The following is a 17421-nucleotide window of genomic DNA, read 5'->3' as shown; positions in this document are numbered from 1 at the left end:
ATAGAAAACATTTATCTCTGTGGAACAATTTCTTCCTAAAACATCTAACATTAAGAAATGGAGGAATAATTATCAAATTGTATTGTGTACGGAGACCATCAAGACGAGGATTGTATGTTTTGATCTAAATAGTTTAATAGACAAATTACGTAGACAAAACACAAAACAATTTTATTATTAAAAAGAAAAAGCATACAACATGATCTTATTATAGAAGCAGAGAGAAGCCGTCATTAGCTTCGTCCTACTGTTTTTAACAGAAACTAACTCATACACATACACATACCCTTACATAGGAACGAAACCACACTTACATTATAGAGATACAATCTTATTTGTTATTGGATACGAGTTTTTCGTAAAATATTTCAACGACCGTAGCAGTGGCAATGCTCTTCTTCGTTGTCATGATGCACTACGTGGTCATGATGCTCACACTCTCCTTTACATGAGTGTGGGTAATGCTCATAGCATTGGGCTTCACAGTCTCTTTCCCTACATGGGTAATACACTGTGACTTCGCCTAAATACGTATCACAATTAGCCTCAGCCGTCGGGATCTCTGTAGAAATATCCAACATTCATTCAAATTAATATATATACACCAAATTTTGACTATATATGTTGAGATCGAAGAAGAAAAAGTTACGTTCAAAATAATATGTATGAATTTATGCATTGCATATGAACAACTTAATTAGAAAGAGTAGAACCGAAATTACCAGCCGAGATGAACAAGAGAACGAGCAGAAGAGTGGTGAAGCAGATGGAATTGAGGGTCTTTGCCATTTTGGAAGTTTTTGCTTTCTTTTCTTTGTATGCTTAAATAAGTGTTTCTCTACTGTTTTCAGAAACTTGGGTGATACTACTCCATGGGGGTTGTAATCTATTTATAGTACAATTTCGTTGACTTATACTATCGTTACATTATCTATATATCATCCACTAGATTCGCGACGTCGCCATTGTCTCTCGTGTATAAGCCTTTAAAGGCCCATCTTACAAGTTCCATACTTTCTTTTCAGAGCCCATTTCATAAGATAATTATCCCTATCAAACAGTGCTTTTTATTGAACGTGTTTGTCATTTTTTTCTTTTTTAACTACGGTTTTCTTACCAAGAGTCAAGAGGGATAGATAACATAATGCTACAAGAAGTTAAGTAAAATAAATTCTCAAAAGTCAAAAATATATTGTTGTGAAGATTGACAAAGCCCAAAGGCTTGAGAGTCCTTCTTAAGTTAGCACCATTCACGAAAGATAAAGGATTTACTACATAAATCACTCATGGTTTTGAAGTTGGAACTTTACTCAAAGGCTCTCGAAGTTTATAAATTATTAAAGACCTCAAACACAAGAAAGAAAGGGAAATTTCAAGATAAGTGGCTGAAAGATGATTGGAACCGGATTAAGAAGCCTCACCAGATTATTTGCGAAAAACCACTACACATGCACATAAAGGATCTCCAGTAAAAAGAAAGTTCATGGGAGATATTGAAGGAGGAAGCTAAGTGAATAGGAATTAGAAGTGGTTGTTGGAGGAAGAAATGTAGTACAAGGGTGGGGTGGTGTGGTGGTCGGAATCTTCAAAGGAGGGGAGGAGGAGCTTGCGGTATTCTTATGCAAACATTCCACATTTTCATGAGTATGGGGTTGGAAATGGTCAAAACTAAAAAAATGTTGGGTCTTAACATTGCGTTTTAATATTGGGGGTGGAAAATTGAATTCAGTGTTACTATTCCTAAATCTATAGAGGTAGTTTTGATCCCATTAACTGTTTCCTAGCTCGGCTAACGCTCAATGGCCACTTGATTCTAGTTCTTAGTGAAAGTCATCTGCTCATTAATTTCTCTAATTACTCCAGTGAGATATTTTCTTTGGACTTTTTCAAAAGCTTAAAGTCAAATCCTTCTCCCCTAACTCTTGTAATTCCGGAATATTAAAATAATAAAATAGCATTTTGCTTATAATTTTATTGTTTTAATAATACTTATATTCACAGTAGTTTTAACCAATGATTAATTTGTTAAGAAAGAAGGTAAGTACATGCAGACAAATACAAGAATTACCAGCAAATATTTGAATTAGTGGCCAGGATTGATGGCTTCAATCTTTCTTAAGTGAGAGTTTTTTAGTATTTACCAAAAAAAGAAATAAAACAAGTGGTGGTATTTGTACGTTCTTGTTAATAAATGGGTAGTATATATGTGTACTTCCATCGTATACTCATACAGTACTGTTGAGACAAAAAGTGAAAAAGTTACCCTCGAAACTAAATAAGGTTATTCTCACCAAACAAGGGAACAATTATGTGTAAGGCCGTAGTCACAATAAGTTCTATCAAATATATAAATATGATGTATAAACTGACCTTAAAGTTTCACAAAAAAAAAATAATAATAAACTGACCTTAACAATACTCCATTTGTGTTTCAAAAGAAAAAAAAAACATGTACTCCGTTTATTTTAGGGTTATCTTGTTACGTGTTTCACAATTTTATACATATTTAAATTTTCGTTTATCTTAGTTCTAGCTAATAATGATAAAAATTAAAATATCATATTTTTTGTTACTGTAAACAAATATATCTTTGTGAAGCATTTATTTCTACAAAAATTTAATATTAAGAACGGAAGAAATATTAAATTAAATCATCAAGAAGATGATGGTATCATTGGTATATATGTTTTATTCTAAATGGTAAAAAATTAAATTGAGTAGACACAAAACATAATCAAGTTTATTATTACTTAAAACGAAACAGGATACAACATGATATTACTATAGACGTATAGGGAGGAAACAATCGTCAGCTTCTTCCTATTGTTTTATTTGAAAACAAACAACTTACACTTACATCATATATATAGAGAGAGATACGATTTTATCTTTTTTATATTGCATAAGAGTTTATTAGTAAATCGTCAGTGATAATCACCGTAGCAGTGGCAATGCACTTCGCGGCCATGATACTCGCACTCTCCTTTACATGCGTGGTGGTAGTGCTCCTTACATACGGATTTACAAGCTTTTTCCTTACATGGGTACACTGGGGCTTCCCCCAAAAAGTGATCACAGTGAGCCTCGCTCTTCGGGATTTCTATATATAACACATATTCAAATTAAGAAACATGTTTGTGTAAAGTTATGCATGCATATGAAAGTTCAGGAATTACCGGTAGAGATGAACAAGACAACGAGCAAAAGAGTGGTGAAGCAGATGGAGCTGAAGGTCTTTGCCATTTCGTAGTTTTTTTTTTTTCTTAAGCTTAATAAAATGTTTCTTTCTGTTTATAGAAACTTGGGTGATACTAATCAATGGGGTTGTCATCTATTTATACCAAAATTTTGTTGACTTTCTATGTACTAGATTCATAACGTCGTCGTTTCGTTCTCACATAGGTAACCCTTCAAGTCCTATCTCTTAATCCATAATTACGTTTTAATGCCCACTTGAGAATTTCCACACATTTTTTTCTTAATTGTAGTGTTTATTAATTACAAAAAACAAAAAAAAAATCATAACAATATATAAATATAGTCGTATTTGTTTATTTTTGGATGTACAAGTTAATTGAATGTCATAGAAATACACAATGAACATAGTTACAGAATGAATAAAATAAATTAAATTTGATACATGATTTAATACCTTTTTTCAAAACAAACTTCTAAACAGATAAAACAGAGTAGAGATAGAGAGACCTATATTCCATGAATGATCTTCGAGCATTGGATCTTAATCCATTTGTAACTCTTTCTCAAAGTTATCTTCATCTTCCCTTCGGCTGAATAGAGTTTGTATTTCGCCACTCGTCTCTTTCTCTTTATCTCCGGATCGTTCCACCATCCTCCAATTGATTATTACGCAAACAAACATTCCACAATATTAAAAACATTATAAATCCCCACAATTAACATTAGGATTATGACTTGTTTATATGTGTATAATTAATTTTGAACACAAATGACTTGTTTATATCTTATACCACTATAATCACTATTTTTAACTTTTGCAATCAAATGCAAGCAACAATTTTAGATGTGCGCTATTAATCAAATAATTCATTTATTTTAGTTACCTTTGAACAATGTCGAATGAGAAGAAGATCTTCTCGGTCTAACGGGCATGTCTTTGTAAGACATCTTGCGCCATATATCTGTTTTTATCGGAGATCGATTGCGCCTCGATTCTCTAACAACATATATCCCTCTGACCAGTTTTAAATCTGCAGGATTAACCAGTTGGAGGTTCCTATCTCCTTCATACGATTTGTAAGATCGTATTCTAGGAGATTGGAATTCCTCCATCTCGTTTTTTTTTTTTCCCCCTTTTTCTCTCCTAACTCTTTTGTTTTCATTTTATTATGCTTTTATATTCCAAAAAAACGTAATCTCTATGATGTTTAAAGAGCTTGTATTTCGGAAGAGGTAATATGCGGTGGAAAGTCAAAATAAAAACTTCGTTACAACAAAATGACCAAAAATAGAAAGAAAAATAACTTTTACGAAGAATAACTTTTCAACTAAGATATGTCTATACAAAATACAACACTTTATCTTGACTTATAGATAGATATGGTCTATTTTGCTTTTCTAGCTCAGGGAATCTTCTCTGTTACGGACTATGCTCAGATAATGCATGATCAAGGACTGTGCACACTATGATTGTCTTAAAATTACATAATTCACACAATTTAGCAAAGGCAATTTGTTATGGTTAATACTTTTCTTCTGTTTTATGTATTACGAAATCATCAAACTCACCATAATCACAGGAATGTGTATATATACAATATTTAAAATATTTTATAATGTGAACTTTTTCAAAATAATAAAAGCTATTGGCCCAATTTATTCGACACGAAATAATAGTGAAATAATATCTGTTACAGAATTAGGCGGGAACGAATCAACTTGCGCTCGCATTTTTTTTAATCTTTGTTCTCCCTAACTTGTCTTACAAATTTGAATTTGACTCCCTAATGTTTTTAAATATCGATTTAACCCTAACAATTAAATTTTTTTTTTTTTTTTCAGTGTGGGCCTGTTTCGTGGGAATTTGATTTTGGTCGCATAAAACCGTCGAAATCATTTGGTAGGGAGGTGAGGAGATCAAAAGATGAAGGGAGGAGAGACAATGTCAGTACGGAGGAGCGGGTACAAGGCGGTGGTTGACGGAGTTGGTGGACGGCGGCGAAGAGAGGACGACATGGTTGAGATCCGCAAAGCTAAGAGAGAAGAGAGCTTGCTTAAGAAGCGTCGCGAGGCTCTTCCTCATTCTCCTTCCGCCGATTCTCTTGACCAGAAGGTCCGTTTGGCATATGTACACATTTTGTATTTTCGTCGCGAAACCTGGAGATTGATGAATCTGACAGTTCAATTCTGGAGACATGTGATTTCTGATTCGTAGATGCATGCTTTCAGTGTTAGGAATTTTGAAATGACCTATCCAATTTCGATCCATTTTGGCGTTTCTTGTGGTTTTCCGTGTTTGAAATTTGGTGTTCGTAATTTGTCTTGAGATTCGTATTTCTTGACATGTTCGTTGTGAAATTTGACTTGACGCTTGAATTTTCGATATATGATCGCTAGAGTTTTTACTTGCCTCCTGACATTTTAAATTCTCAGAGTGAGCTACTAACCTTTCATGATTGATTTTGGTTTATGAAGAATTTGCATGTTCTGAAACTTGGTTATACAGTGCTAGAATTATCAGAAGGAGCTACATAGCTTGGTTAAGACTTTCCATATTATTTTTGAACTGAAGATTTTTCTTTTGCATGTTCTGGAATATGATAATGGTGATTGCATTTCTCGGAATGGGAGATTACATTTTCTATTTTGGATCATTTTTTCTATTTTGAGTAGTTGGTATGTTCGATTGGTTACAGTTGATAAGCTGTATTTGGTCTGACGAGAGGGATCTGTTGATTGAGGCTACTACACAGATCAGAACGTTACTTTGTGGTGGTGAGAGACATCCCATTAACTTATTTACTAACAGATTTGATACCTTGGTTGCTAAGGCATAATCAAGCTATTGACATTGCTAGATGAGCCACAGCAAACTTTCAAAGTTTCTGATGTTAGACTGTAATGTAGTTTGACATGAAACTAAAGCTATAACGATGTATTCACTCTCTCTAATGCTATTTTATGTTCTTTTGGTAGAAATGTTTAACGTACGTGTTGAAGAAGTTATACAGGCCGGTTTGGTTCCACGCTTTGTGGAGTTCCTAACATGGGATGACTCCCCCCAGCTTCAGGTTAGCTTCGATACACCTGTACATTCAATCTGCAATCTGGTTTTACCCCTAGCTTCATAAGGTCAATGTGTTTCGGTTCGTGGAACAAATTTTATAGTTTGAAGCGGCTTGGGCTTTAACAAATATTGCATCTGGAACATCTGAGAATACTGAAGTGGTGATTGATCATGGAGCTGTTGCAATACTAGTGAGACTTCTCAACTCGCCATATGATGTGGTCCGTGAGCAGGTATATTGAAGTGGTGATTGATCATCATGCATGCTATTGTTGTTCTCAAATTTGTCTGACTGCTAAGAGCCTGTTGTTGCCTCTGCAATTGATAAAGTTCAAAGATAAAGACGATGACTAAGATCAATAGAGGGAAATCATTTTAAAAAAAAATTATTTCTGAACAGAAGATACAATTTTTAGACTAAATATAGTTGTAGGTTAAATATGTATTGTCGAGTATATTGTTCCCCTCCCATAGTTCAGTTGCAAATCTTCTGTATTCTTGGACAATCAGGTTGTTTGGGCATTAGGAAATATTTCTGGAGACTCTCCGAGATGCCGTGATATAGTCCTTGGACATGCAGCTCTACCTTCTCTGCTGTTGCAGTTAAACCATGGAGCCAAACTTTCTATGCTTGTAAACGCCGCTTGGACTTTATCTAATCTTTGCAGAGGAAAGCCTCAGCCTCCATTTGATCAGGTAAGTTTTGAACCAAACTGAGTTTTGTTAGATCCCCACCTTCTCTTTCACTCTCAATATATGGTTGTCCAGCATATTTAAGAGATATTAGTCGGATTTAGTCCAAATTATGGTGATCAAGGCCTGTTTAGCACTGGAATATTTAATACTGTAAAAACTCTGGAAACAAGGTTTGATTCTTGGGTGAGGACAAACCCCAAGAATATTTTTTTTGTCATATGATCATTGTAACCAGGGCACCTGAAGGTTTTATTTTGGCATTAATAAATGCATCTGAAAACCTTTCACGCTCTCTTTATGGTTTCTTGACCTTAGCTTTGTGATCCACACTGCTGTAGTGATCCTGCTAATTTTCTTTGCGCGTTTTAAGTAAACTTTTTTCTGATTGGATTTGATGAATGTCGTATTCTTTTAGACATCTTACTTATTACCATATGCTCACAGGTGAGTGCTGCATTACCAGCTCTTGCACAACTCATTCGGTTAGACGACAAGGAACTCTTGGCTTACACGTGTTGGGCGCTGGTGTATCTTTCTGATGGTTCAAATGAAAAAATACAAGCCGTGATTGAAGCCAATGTTTGTGCGCGACTTATTGGTCTTTCGATGTGAGTGTTCAGGACTTTAGCTAACCAAAAAAATCCAGAGTCATAGATTCTGATGGCCGTTTGCTTTCTGAACAGCCACCGTTCGCCTTCAGTTATCACTCCCGCTCTTCGCACCATTGGAAATATTGTAACTGGAAACGATAGTCAAACTCAGGTAAATATGCGGCCAGAGATAAAATTTAGTATTAGTATCGCTTTTTAATATAATCCCTGCTCTTTTTCCATTTTGCGCTGGATATTCTACTGTTACTGTTATCTTTGTCAACTAAAAATTCTCAGAGTATTTGATTATTTATCACAAGTGAGTTCTCAGAACTTTTGTTCTTTGTGATTTTCTTAGCATATAATTGATCTTCAAGCGCTCCCATGCTTGGTAAATCTTCTAAGGGGATCCTATAACAAGACCATCAGGAAAGAAGCTTGTTGGACAGTCTCTAATATCACAGCTGGTTGTCAGTCACAGATTCAGGTTAGCCAATATACCGTCTCTAAACTTCTCTTTTTAATCGCAGTCTAATTAAGATGTTGCTCTGAATATATGTCTGCACTTGTTTATTATCTTTCCATAGGCTGTGTTTGATGCTGATATATGTCCTGCACTTGTTAATCTGCTCCAAAACTCTGAGGGCGACGTTAAGAAGGAAGCTGCCTGGGCTATCTGCAACGCCATAGCTGGAGGCTCTTACAAGCAAATCATGTACGTAGAACAAAACTCAATACAAAACCAGGAACCATATAGACCATCAAATATTCAGTAGTATAAATGTAGTCATGAAAAGAGTTCAAACAGCAGAACTAAATCTTATGGGTCTCATTCCATTGAAGCTATTACAACTTTTTTTGGTAGAGTTTTCAGCAGGTCCTTTGATGCGATCTGCTAATGTCTTGACAGGTTTCTAGTAAAGCAAGAATGCATCAAACCGTTGTGCGATCTTCTTACATGCTCAGATACTCAACTCGTCATGGTTTGTTTAGAAGCACTCAAAAAAATATTAAAGGTGGGAGAAGTTTTCAGCTCAAGACACGCTGAAGGTATTTACCAATGTCCTCAAACAAATGTAAACCCACATGCTCAGCTAATAGAAGAGGCAGAGGGACTGGAGAAAATCGAGGGCCTGCAATCTCATGAGAACAATGACATCTACGAAACTGCGGTGAAGATTCTTGAAACATACTGGATGGAAGAAGAAGAAGAAGAAGATCAAGAACAACAAGACATGATATATTTCCCAGTTGACAACTTTGCAAACATGCCAACATCCTCAGGCACTCTCAGTGAGATGCACTGCGGACCTTAAGAGGTAACATATATTTCCTTCTGGTAACTTTACTTGGTTTTTTGCTTACTCATTATGGACTAGATAGGATAACAAGATCCGACCATTAAGGAGTAGACGTTTTGTTCTAGATCAGAGAGTCTGGTTTGGTTTTGTTTAGGCTGAGAGAAACTTACCAAAACTCAAACCAAGCAACTCTGTTTCGGCTGGGTTTAATGAGTTTTACTTTAGTTCGGTTCAGTCTCATATAAAAGCTTCAGCTCTTATTTGGTGTCTTACTGATGATGCAGGACAAGTGGTCTAGGCAAACATACACTCACCTCATCTGTTCATAACATTTACTGCAAATGGAGATTAGAAATTACATTGCTTGCTTTATTTGGTAATGACAATGTTGGTCAGTACGTAGTATTATAGTGGCCTAGTGGATAATGGGCTATTTAATAGCTTGTAATCTGGAACAAACGTTACAGTTCTATATGATCTCTTCTCCACAGATTCTTAAAATCATGGTTAATATATTCTTTACAGTAAATAAATCCATTATAAACTCGTAAGAAGCCAACTTACAAACACTCAATACAAAAGTGATAATGTTTTCCTATGTAAACGCCATAAGAAATAAAAAAGAAAGCAGAAGAGGCTGCAGTAAAAGCCACTGAGCGAGATAGACAACACAGTTCGTTTTTCTCTTCAGGACATTTTGTGGACAGAACACTCCGCAACGCAAAAATTGTGGTGTTCGCGTTTCAAAAGAATTAAAAAATGAGGGATCTCCTTGTGTCACAACAGAATCTCCTTGAGGATTAAGAGTACCAGCATGATGAAGCAGAGAATGACAAGAACAGACGCACACATCACCATACCTCCTTGTCTCTGTGTACGTTCCGCCTGTGGAGATTCACAAGCAATTCCGCTTAAAAATTTAGGCATGAAATGGTGTGAGAGAGTATACACACTGATTGTAAAGAGAAATTTACCTTTTGCAGCTGTTTGAGACCATCGTCGACTGTACTAGCAACGTTCTGGATATTATAGTCAATCCGATCAACTATTGTACCCTGTCACGACAAGTTTGCTTTCAAGTTATAGAATTTCTAGAATCAGTGGCTCAGAAGCTAGACAACAGTTACAGTGTTGTACCTGGTCTATCACAAGCGCTGACAGATCCTTCATGATCTGAGCAAGCTCGCTTACGGATTCAACAACCTGCAGATGAAGCAGAACAAGAAGAAAGTGACAAGATTATGATTGTGTATGAAATAGGTAACAATTAAGAGCGGTAAGATCTGCAAACATTAACCTGTTGAATCTCTTTCTCCCTCTCTATTGATATTTCCTCACTCTTTTTTATCTTGCTCATTTGATGCTCACTAAATACCTGTAGTGTCATATATTGCATTATTACAGAAATACATAAGATGAATCATGGGTATAAGATTGGGACAAAGGAGTCATACCATATCATCAAAGTCATCATCTTCTGCTTTATATCTGCTTCCGTTCAGATTCATCTCTAAATCCGCTCCATCCTGATGATCATCACAGCTAGAAGTCAAAACTTCTTGGGAATAAACAAAATGTAATTGTCCTCAAAATCATAGAAATAACTAACAATAGAATGTATGAAACTCATGAAACCAAAATTTTATTAGAGTACAGCTGCATAACAGATCCAAAAACTCGAGAGCAACTCAGTATTACAAATAGTGAAGTCTTGGACATAGGAAATGTATAGTGCGTCATTGCATACCTCTTTTTGTAGTCTCAAACGTTTCAAATATGTAGACTGTTTCTTGCGTAACTCCATAGAAAGGTTTTGGAGATCCGTAGCAAGAGATCGCTGTTATAAAACACATGAGATTTTAAAGTTGAGATGTTGATGGGAAATGAAAGGACATGCGTTTAAGAGACACATCAAGTCAAGTACACCAACCTGGACGTTTTTCCTGACATTTGAATCTTCAGAAGGTCCAGCTGCAGAAAGCCTCTGAAGTTGCTTCTCAGATTTCTTCAATAGGAAGGTAACCTCTTGTGTCAAAGTCTCGATTTGATGTTGATCTTCTTTACCATCCCCAAACGAAGGCATCAACGCTTTCGCATGAGCCTTTCCCAATTCAGCCATTTTGGTTCTTGCACGTTGAATGTAAACTGAAATCTCCTCAGATACATCAACCCAATCTGGTGGTAAGCCCACTGTTATTGTACCTCTACTAGGACATTGGAAAACAAGAAGCAAAACTTTCAACTTCAACAAATTGGGCCACAGAAATATATTCAAGTACTATTCTCTTAATACTCAATCAGTAGCTGAAACAACAAGGCTGAACATCAAGCTACCAATTCCAAATCCATAAGAGACATTATTGCTCAGGATAATACCAAATTTTCTGCTAAATCAACAACTTACTTCAAAAATTCATAATCCAACTCACACTAGCAGCTACATGAAGTGATTAATTTCTAATGCAATCACCAAATTTCTAACATTTCAATGGCAGTGAGAGATAGAGAGGATGAGAAGTACCTCGAATTCCCAGGATCCTCGGTACTGACTGGAGCATAAGACCGATTTGGATTCAATAGAGACGTGCTCGCCATCTCGATCACCGGGCCTAATCCGGATTTAGCTCCGGTCAACGAATTGTGCTCCGTCAATGTCGACGACGAAGACGACCCCATTGGAGCACGAACGCTCCTGAGAGAGTTTCTGTACTTCCTAAACAACAGCGTACGATTCCTAGTCGCCATAACAGCTCAAATATAAACCCTATAAGAATCTCAGTGATAGCTAACCAAGATCTCGGCGTCTAGATGGATTTTAGCTTCCCTTCCGATCGAAAGCTATAGATCTAAACAGGATCGCGGTTTCATCATAGACAAAGCATCGAAAATCGCGCGAAAGAAACGAATGCGACTGCGGAAACCGGCCGATCTCCGGCGGGATCAAATTCTCCGACGGAGAAAAACAGCGCCCAGATTCACAAATTGGAAATTTAACTATAATTTCGAAAATTAATTAAAACATCCAATCGATAAATAAATAAACAGTTGACACAAAAAAAAAAAAAAAAAAAAAAGTCACAAGTCAGAAAAAACATAAGAACGGGGCTAAAAATCTCCTGCTATTGCGTGCATCTTTAACTGCGAAATCTTATAAATAAAACCACTGAAAACACGCCACGTGTCTAAAAGACAACAGCATGACGTTTTATTTGGAAACGTCATGTTTCTGAATGCAATTATACGTCGGGTAAAATAATAAAAACGGCATGCATTTTCGTAGACTTTACAAAAAGAGTTTATAGAGTGGCCCAACACTTTCTTGTTTTTCTATTTTTCCGCGAAATATTTGATTCATCACTGAAAGCAAACGTTTTAATTTCTTTTAGATAAAAAACATAAATTTAAAGAAATAATTTATAGAACTTGTCTCCTCTGTCTCTCACTCTCTATCCAAAATTAATTAAAACGAGGAGAAGAAGAAAAAAAGAAAGACAAAACTTTGTTAATAAACCGACCCAGAATCGTGGTCTTCATAATCTGTCTTTACCATTTTCGTTGGATTTCTTCAGACAGTAATCAGAATCATTTACTTTCGTATACAGATTCATTTTCTTCAAAACGTTTTATTTGTTAAGGAAAAAAGTACAAAACTTTCGACTTTTGTTTTCCGGGTTTTGTCAATAATGGATTCCGATTCATGGAGTGATCGTCTCGCTTCAGCTACGAGGAGATACCAGCTAGCTTTTCCATCACGATCTGGTTAGTTTAAATGATATGAATTTTTTCTCCCTCTGTTCTAAATGATTGTTATCTGATCTTTTTTTTCGTCTGAAAATTGATGGGCGAAGGTAGTTTAGGTGATAGACTTGTGTTTTCTTTCCGATTTAGAATCTCTGTTTTGAAGATTAAGAAATATATGAGAAATCTTCGATCTTGTTTTGAAAGATTTCGTATTTTGTCATTTTTTCATCGCCTTAGGCTTTGCTTGATACTAGCAAAAATGAAGGAAAGGGGGCTTTTGTAATTGATTTTTATTGACTGATGAAATATGGTTTGATTCTGGTTTTGCTCGATTCCTGAGAAAATGGATGAAAATTATCCAAAGTTGCAGTCTTTGTTAGCATTTTAATTACTCCTGTGATGCTACTATGCTCAGTGTTTATGAACATGAGAAAGTGAAGATATTGTTCTCCTCAGAAGAGGAGAATATGTTTCATATACTGTAACCTCAGAGGTAGAGTAGGGGTTTAGTATATCTGATTACTCTCTTTGTTTTCTTATAGCTTTGCTGTATAAATATTTGGTTGATGTGTTTTTGGGATTGCAGATACATTCTTAGGGTTTGAAGAGATAGATGGAGAAGAAGAGTTCAGGGAAGAGTTTGCTTGCCCTTTCTGTTCTGACTATTTTGATATTGTCTCTCTCTGCTGCCACATAGATGAAGATCATCCTATGGAAGCCAAAAATGGGGTAACTTTCTTATTTCTTTTTTAAAACAACCATTTGAAGCATAAAGATGCGTTTATACATTTCTGATTCATCACATGATTCTCAAAAGTTTAGACTGAGCGGTGTTGGTTCCTCCTCTGTTGTTACTTGGATGATATGACAAAGAAAACTGAGAATAATAGCATGTTTATAGCCGATTCACGAAGGAATAGTAGGATCAGCTGTATCTATTGCATCTGATATTTGGGGGATTTTGTTTGGATTCTATGAAAACTTAGCGTTTAATCTAGTGAACATTGTTATTGCAGGTATGTCCAGTTTGTGCGGTTAGGGTGGGTGTTGACATGGTTGCTCATATAACCCTTCAGCACGCTAATATTTTCAAGATATCCTTTTTTTCTTTCTCCCAAGTCATATATAACAATCAATCTTTTCTATCAGTGTTTCTATAGTCTGTTATTAAGTTGTGTTCTTGACAAAATATTACATGCACCGCAAGAGAAAACCAAGAAGAGGCGGGTCATATTCCACATTATCGATCTTAAGGAGAGAGTTTCCTGATGGAAACTTTCAGAGCCTCTTTGGAGGATCTTCGTGTATAGTATCGTCTTCCTCATCATCCAATGTAGCTGCTGACCCATTGTTATCGTCGTTCATTTCTCCTATTGCTGATGGGTTCTTCACCACGGAGTCATGCATATCTGCAGAAACGGGTCCTGTCAAGAAAACAACTATTCAGTGTTTACCCGAACAGTATGCTTACTTCTTCTCAATCATTTTACTTTGCCTAACCTCTTGTTAGTAAAAATCTGGTATTTCAAGACTGATTGAACCTAGATGATTCTAGGTTATTTTAAGTGTTTGGTCTATAACTTTCCATTGGAACATTTGCTTCAATGTTTTACTTTTGGGCACACTTGGGATTTATGAGCCAAACTGAAACTCTTTGATCAAGTTGAGTTCTTATACCCATATAGGACATGTATGGATCACTGATGAAGGTTTTGTGGATGATAGGAATGCGAAAAAAACTTCTCTTTCAGCTGAGGATCACAAGCAGAAGTTGAAACGCAGTGAGTTTGTTCGAGAGCTATTGAGCTCTACGATTCTTGATGACAGCTTATAATGGAGTATCGCTTCTGGTAACTTGTCAGCAATGAGGAAACTCCATGTTCTGTCTCAGCAGGACAAAGTACGAAATTATTGTTTGTGGGGAGCAAATAAAGGAGAGAGATTATGAATGAGTGTAACCTAAGAACACATTAGCTTCTGCGGTTAACGCCCCAATTGCTTGTAGGTCATGAGAAAAAAAACAAAAATGTATGTATTTCACGTATTCGCGTTCAATTATTCGTTTCCAGTTGTTTACTAGGATAAGAATGACCATATATGTTGAAAATTTGTCATGGAAACGGCTTCAGATTTTGTAGAGGCACATTCTTCTGCAATCAGATTTATAGCTTTATTATAGTTTCTGAAGCTCGTTAGTCGTTAAGCTGGGGTATCCCCAAACTAATCAACAACGAGACAAAATTACACCATTTACTGATTGTGATTATCGAAAAACTTAGACACTGAAAAGATATGGTAGGGGCTGCGCGAACGCAAACCCCCGCTGCCACAAATAATGACGTAGGCTCTTCCTCTAGGGAAGACCTTAAGCATAGCACCCTCCCGGTATGTGCAATGGGAGTCACTAGCCTAGGCCACTCGTCTTCTTGATCGCGAGTTGACCCCGTCCAGGTAAGTGATTTGCTCAAAGTCATGACTCTCTTATTTATACCCTGTTCCCGGAGCTTCTCTTGTTTCTTATTACCGATGTGGGACTTTTTGCTAAACTCCACATTTTCGCCGTTCTTAGGTTTTAGATTCTTTAATGGGCCGATCTCTTTGGTAGCCCAAAGTCAATTATTTAGTAAGATGTAGAATGGACCCATGTTCGGATCCAACTAAAATCGAATTATCAAGTTTTGCAATGTACAAAGTAAGATGTAGATTGTATTGGGCTTTAGGCTAAGATCTGAATAACCTAAAGAAACGAGTATGATAGATAAGTCAGTGAGTGTGATAAGCAATAATCTAAACACGTAAATGAGTTATTGAAGTTATCTAAATGCAGCCTTTTTTTGAAAGAAAAATAAAACTGTATAGTTCTTTCTTCTCAGCGGTTGTAATTTTTCGACCAAACTTGACACACTTGATGATTATGCTTTTTTGTGTGTTAAAAGAAATTTTATGTTTGCCAACGATCCAATCGAACATTGAGGAAAGGAAGTGACATAGCTAAAAGCAAATGTTCTTTAATTCCTTTACTGTCGTAAGCAAAGGTTCTTTAATTCCTTTAATACCATAAACGTACACACTCGACTTCCACTTGAGTGTCCTTAGTTCATGTATTCAAGTGGAATGCATATGTAGCTCTACTTCATTTTAATACTTTGTTATTTCGTGCATATTCAAAAGTTGGGTTGTCAATTTTCTTAAGAACATAGAAAAATATAGTTGGTGATTAGTCAGTAATCGTGTTTTTTGGAAGCTTATGAACAAGTGGAGCCAATGAGTGACTTACATATTAATCGCATAGGAGAATAAGATGAACAATATCTATAGCGACTGTTTTTTTATATATATTTTCAGAAGAAAAGCAAAATCTCTTTAAGAAAGCTAATGGGTTATTTTATATATCTTAGTGTTGTTAATCTTCTTTTATATAATAAGGTTGTAATTAGGTTTATGGTTAATTAGTGTCAAAACTAATTTCATCCCACAGAGCAGCTTTAGTATTGTTATCTATACGTGTCTAGAGGAGACGAATCAGACTGACAATTTTTATTCTTAGTAAATAATAATTATTCATCGTAGTTAAAATCTACAACTAATATGAAAACCATTTTACATGTAGAAATCTTTGAAAAAGACTAAAAAATGAGTAGATCGAATATGTATATTATATATACCAATATACAGTAGTAAACCAATTTTGAAAGTTCTTCATCTGTAGAAATATTTTGATTGTGGAATGTAGCTCAACATCAATCAATTACAAAACAATAGATCTACCCATCGTACGTTGACTATCATCTTGCATCCTCATCTACCTTTGGTGGCAGGTTGACCTTTTAATGTTGATATATAACATGCTTTGATATCTCTTTAATGCTTTAGACCAAAACATACTTTTTATTTATTGATAAAGTGTTTAGCAAAACGTACATTCATGAAAAGTACTATATCGATCGATGACTACAAATTCATATCTTCACCATAAAACATTTCTAGTTTTGCTTTGAGTCTTATGATTCGCATTTTGCAGTCTAGCTATATTCCCTACATTATTTGAAAATAAGCTATTTAATTATGTTGTTCTTTTGCCAACTACATTAAAATCGTTGATCACAAATCCATAAAAAGATTGTGCTTTAGATATATATTTACGATAAAGCAATAAACTAAGACTAGAACTGAGCTTTCTATATGTCAGTGAAAGTAGATATTTTTGTTAGAAGATAGTGTACGTACTACTGTACTATAGTGCATAATTCAATTAATTATTGTGTTTCGGATGAAAGAAAAGCTGCTAGTGGGATATGCTTAAGCACCAGTGCACGACGTATAAACAAAAGCAAGCACTAACGTAAACCCTTTTTTTTTCTTTGTCAAGCCCGTAAACCAATATTCTATTTTTCAATTTAACCTTATTTTATTTCTCTTAGATTTAATTCAGTTAAGTTCAATTCAACATCTAATATAAACCAAATTCTTAAATTAGGTAAAGGAAGCTAATCCATAATAATCAAGTCCAACACTAAAAGCAAAAGCAATCTCTTACAAATATATAACATGTATTATAATGTCTCCGGAATGATATCTATAGAGCTTAACTATTAGTTGTCTAATTTCAATCATAAACACGTGTACGGTCGGGTTCACAAAATAACTAGAACTATTTAAAGAAACATAACAAAAGAGGAAACAAAAGGACAAATGTGTGAAAAACATTTGAAAACCTAGTTAAGAATAACATCCTCAACAAGTGGAAATGCTATTGCGAAAATATGTTTGGTCTATTTACAGAATTATACAAAGGTTGATTCTGGCAGACTTTATATAATGTTTTGGT

At 35.4% G+C, this 17421-nt stretch overlaps 6 protein-coding genes, 1 long non-coding RNA gene and 1 other non-coding gene across 11 annotated transcripts; 3 read left to right on the top strand and 5 right to left on the bottom strand.

The window, feature by feature from the left end:
• Nucleotides 1-150: 150 nt before the first annotated feature.
• Nucleotides 151-1703, bottom strand: AT3G05730 (defensin-like protein). The gene is made up of 2 exons (NM_111447.3): nucleotides 723-1703; nucleotides 151-562 (listed from the first exon to the last, which is right to left on the bottom strand). The coding sequence occupies exons 1-2, from the start codon at nucleotides 787-789 to the stop codon at nucleotides 369-371; spliced, it is 261 nt and encodes an 86-aa protein (NP_187224.1). The 5' UTR covers nucleotides 790-1703; the 3' UTR covers nucleotides 151-368.
• On the top strand, nucleotides 1494-1816 carry AT3G01735. Its single transcript, NR_140855.1, has one exon. It is a non-coding gene; the product is annotated as an other RNA (long non-coding RNA).
• Nucleotides 1817-2718: 902 nt separating this feature from the next.
• On the bottom strand, nucleotides 2719-3311 carry AT3G05727 (S locus-related glycoprotein 1 (SLR1) binding pollen coat protein family). Its single transcript, NM_001035568.3, has 2 exons — nucleotides 3177-3311; nucleotides 2719-3100 (listed from the first exon to the last, which is right to left on the bottom strand). Exons 1-2 carry the CDS (start codon nucleotides 3241-3243, stop codon nucleotides 2925-2927), a joined length of 243 nt encoding a protein of 80 aa, NP_001030645.1. The 5' UTR covers nucleotides 3244-3311; the 3' UTR covers nucleotides 2719-2924.
• A 169-nt stretch (nucleotides 3312-3480) lies between these two features.
• Nucleotides 3481-4349, bottom strand: AT3G05725 (hypothetical protein (DUF3511)). The gene is made up of 2 exons (NM_202502.4): nucleotides 4083-4349; nucleotides 3481-3851 (listed from the first exon to the last, which is right to left on the bottom strand). The coding sequence occupies exons 1-2, from the start codon at nucleotides 4309-4311 to the stop codon at nucleotides 3706-3708; spliced, it is 375 nt and encodes a 124-aa protein (NP_974231.2). The 5' UTR covers nucleotides 4312-4349; the 3' UTR covers nucleotides 3481-3705.
• A 688-nt stretch (nucleotides 4350-5037) lies between these two features.
• Nucleotides 5038-9276, top strand: IMPA-7 (importin alpha; the record flags this gene model as incomplete). 2 transcript variants are annotated; one of them, NM_001337604.1, is made up of 11 exons in its annotated part: nucleotides 5038-5311; nucleotides 5895-5973; nucleotides 6175-6269; nucleotides 6367-6498; nucleotides 6776-6961; nucleotides 7406-7569; nucleotides 7645-7723; nucleotides 7910-8038; nucleotides 8139-8266; nucleotides 8462-8870; nucleotides 9137-9276. In NM_001337604.1, the coding sequence occupies exons 1-10, from the start codon at nucleotides 5123-5125 to the stop codon at nucleotides 8865-8867; spliced, it is 1587 nt and encodes a 528-aa protein (NP_001319482.1). In that variant the 5' UTR covers nucleotides 5038-5122. The 2 variants fall into 2 exon arrangements, with proteins under 2 accessions (NP_001319482.1, NP_187223.1); NM_111446.2 differs by lacking the exon at nucleotides 9137-9276 and having other exon boundaries at nucleotides 5103-5311; nucleotides 8462-8867.
• Nucleotides 9195-11913, bottom strand: SYP43 (syntaxin of plants 43). Of its 2 annotated transcripts, none has more exons than NM_111445.5 (8): nucleotides 11374-11913; nucleotides 10783-11056; nucleotides 10600-10689; nucleotides 10307-10378; nucleotides 10150-10227; nucleotides 9990-10055; nucleotides 9827-9907; nucleotides 9195-9737 (listed from the first exon to the last, which is right to left on the bottom strand). In NM_111445.5, exons 1-8 carry the CDS (start codon nucleotides 11595-11597, stop codon nucleotides 9630-9632), a joined length of 993 nt encoding a protein of 330 aa, NP_566256.1. In that variant the 5' UTR covers nucleotides 11598-11913; the 3' UTR covers nucleotides 9195-9629. The 2 variants fall into 2 exon arrangements, with proteins under 2 accessions (NP_566256.1, NP_850519.1); NM_180188.3 differs by having other exon boundaries at nucleotides 9301-9737; nucleotides 10783-11059; nucleotides 11374-11856.
• Nucleotides 11914-12261: 348 nt separating this feature from the next.
• Nucleotides 12262-15042, top strand: AT3G05700 (Drought-responsive family protein). 2 transcript variants are annotated; one of them, NM_111444.5, is made up of 5 exons: nucleotides 12262-12611; nucleotides 13180-13322; nucleotides 13610-13687; nucleotides 13789-14054; nucleotides 14319-14771. In NM_111444.5, exons 1-5 carry the CDS (start codon nucleotides 12536-12538, stop codon nucleotides 14425-14427), a joined length of 672 nt encoding a protein of 223 aa, NP_187221.2. In that variant the 5' UTR covers nucleotides 12262-12535; the 3' UTR covers nucleotides 14428-14771. The 2 variants fall into 2 exon arrangements, with proteins under 2 accessions (NP_187221.2, NP_001327249.1); NM_001337603.1 differs by having other exon boundaries at nucleotides 13789-15042.
• On the bottom strand, nucleotides 14882-15043 carry U1.6. The gene has a single exon (NR_140854.1). It is a non-coding gene; the product is annotated as an other RNA (small nuclear RNA).
• Nucleotides 15044-17421: the final 2378 nt, after the last annotated feature.

This window comes from Arabidopsis thaliana, chromosome 3 (assembly GCF_000001735.4).
Source record: "Arabidopsis thaliana chromosome 3, partial sequence".
Classification (NCBI taxonomy): Eukaryota; Viridiplantae; Streptophyta; class Magnoliopsida; order Brassicales; family Brassicaceae; genus Arabidopsis; species Arabidopsis thaliana.
The sequence above is the reverse complement of the archived record's forward strand: the minus strand, read 5'-3'. Positions and strand labels throughout refer to the sequence as shown.

Excerpts from the sequence above, each read along its gene's own strand:
- AT3G05700 (NM_111444.5), top strand. The coding sequence starts at position 12,536 with ATGGATTCCGATTCATGGAGTGATCGTCTCGCTTCAGCTACGAGGAGA. Across the intron at positions 12,612-13,179 it reads AGCTTTTCCATCACGATCTG|ATACATTCTTAGGGTTTGAA; the intron begins GTTAGTTTAAAT and ends TTGGGATTGCAG. Across the intron at positions 13,323-13,609 it reads CTATGGAAGCCAAAAATGGG|GTATGTCCAGTTTGTGCGGT; the intron begins GTAACTTTCTTA and ends TTGTTATTGCAG.
- AT3G05727 (NM_001035568.3), bottom strand. The coding sequence starts at position 3,243 with ATGGCAAAGACCTTCAGCTCCATCTGCTTCACCACTCTTTTGCTCGTT. Across the intron at positions 3,101-3,176 it reads TGTCTTGTTCATCTCTACCG|AAATCCCGAAGAGCGAGGCT; the intron begins GTAATTCCTGAA and ends TGTTATATATAG.
- AT3G05730 (NM_111447.3), bottom strand. The coding sequence starts at position 789 with ATGGCAAAGACCCTCAATTCCATCTGCTTCACCACTCTTCTGCTCGTT. Across the intron at positions 563-722 it reads TCTCTTGTTCATCTCGGCTG|AGATCCCGACGGCTGAGGCT; the intron begins GTAATTTCGGTT and ends ATATTTCTACAG.
- SYP43 (NM_180188.3), bottom strand. The coding sequence starts at position 11,597 with ATGGCGACTAGGAATCGTACGCTGTTGTTTAGGAAGTACAGAAACTCT. Across the intron at positions 10,379-10,599 it reads GTTTGAGACTACAAAAAGAG|GATGGAGCGGATTTAGAGAT; the intron begins GTATGCAATGAC and ends GATGATCATCAG. Across the intron at positions 9,738-9,826 it reads GTCTCAAACAGCTGCAAAAG|GCGGAACGTACACAGAGACA; the intron begins GTAAATTTCTCT and ends GAATCTCCACAG.
- AT3G05725 (NM_202502.4), bottom strand. The coding sequence starts at position 4,311 with ATGGAGGAATTCCAATCTCCTAGAATACGATCTTACAAATCGTATGAA. Across the intron at positions 3,852-4,082 it reads TCATTCGACATTGTTCAAAG|GATGGTGGAACGATCCGGAG; the intron begins GTAACTAAAATA and ends AATCAATTGGAG.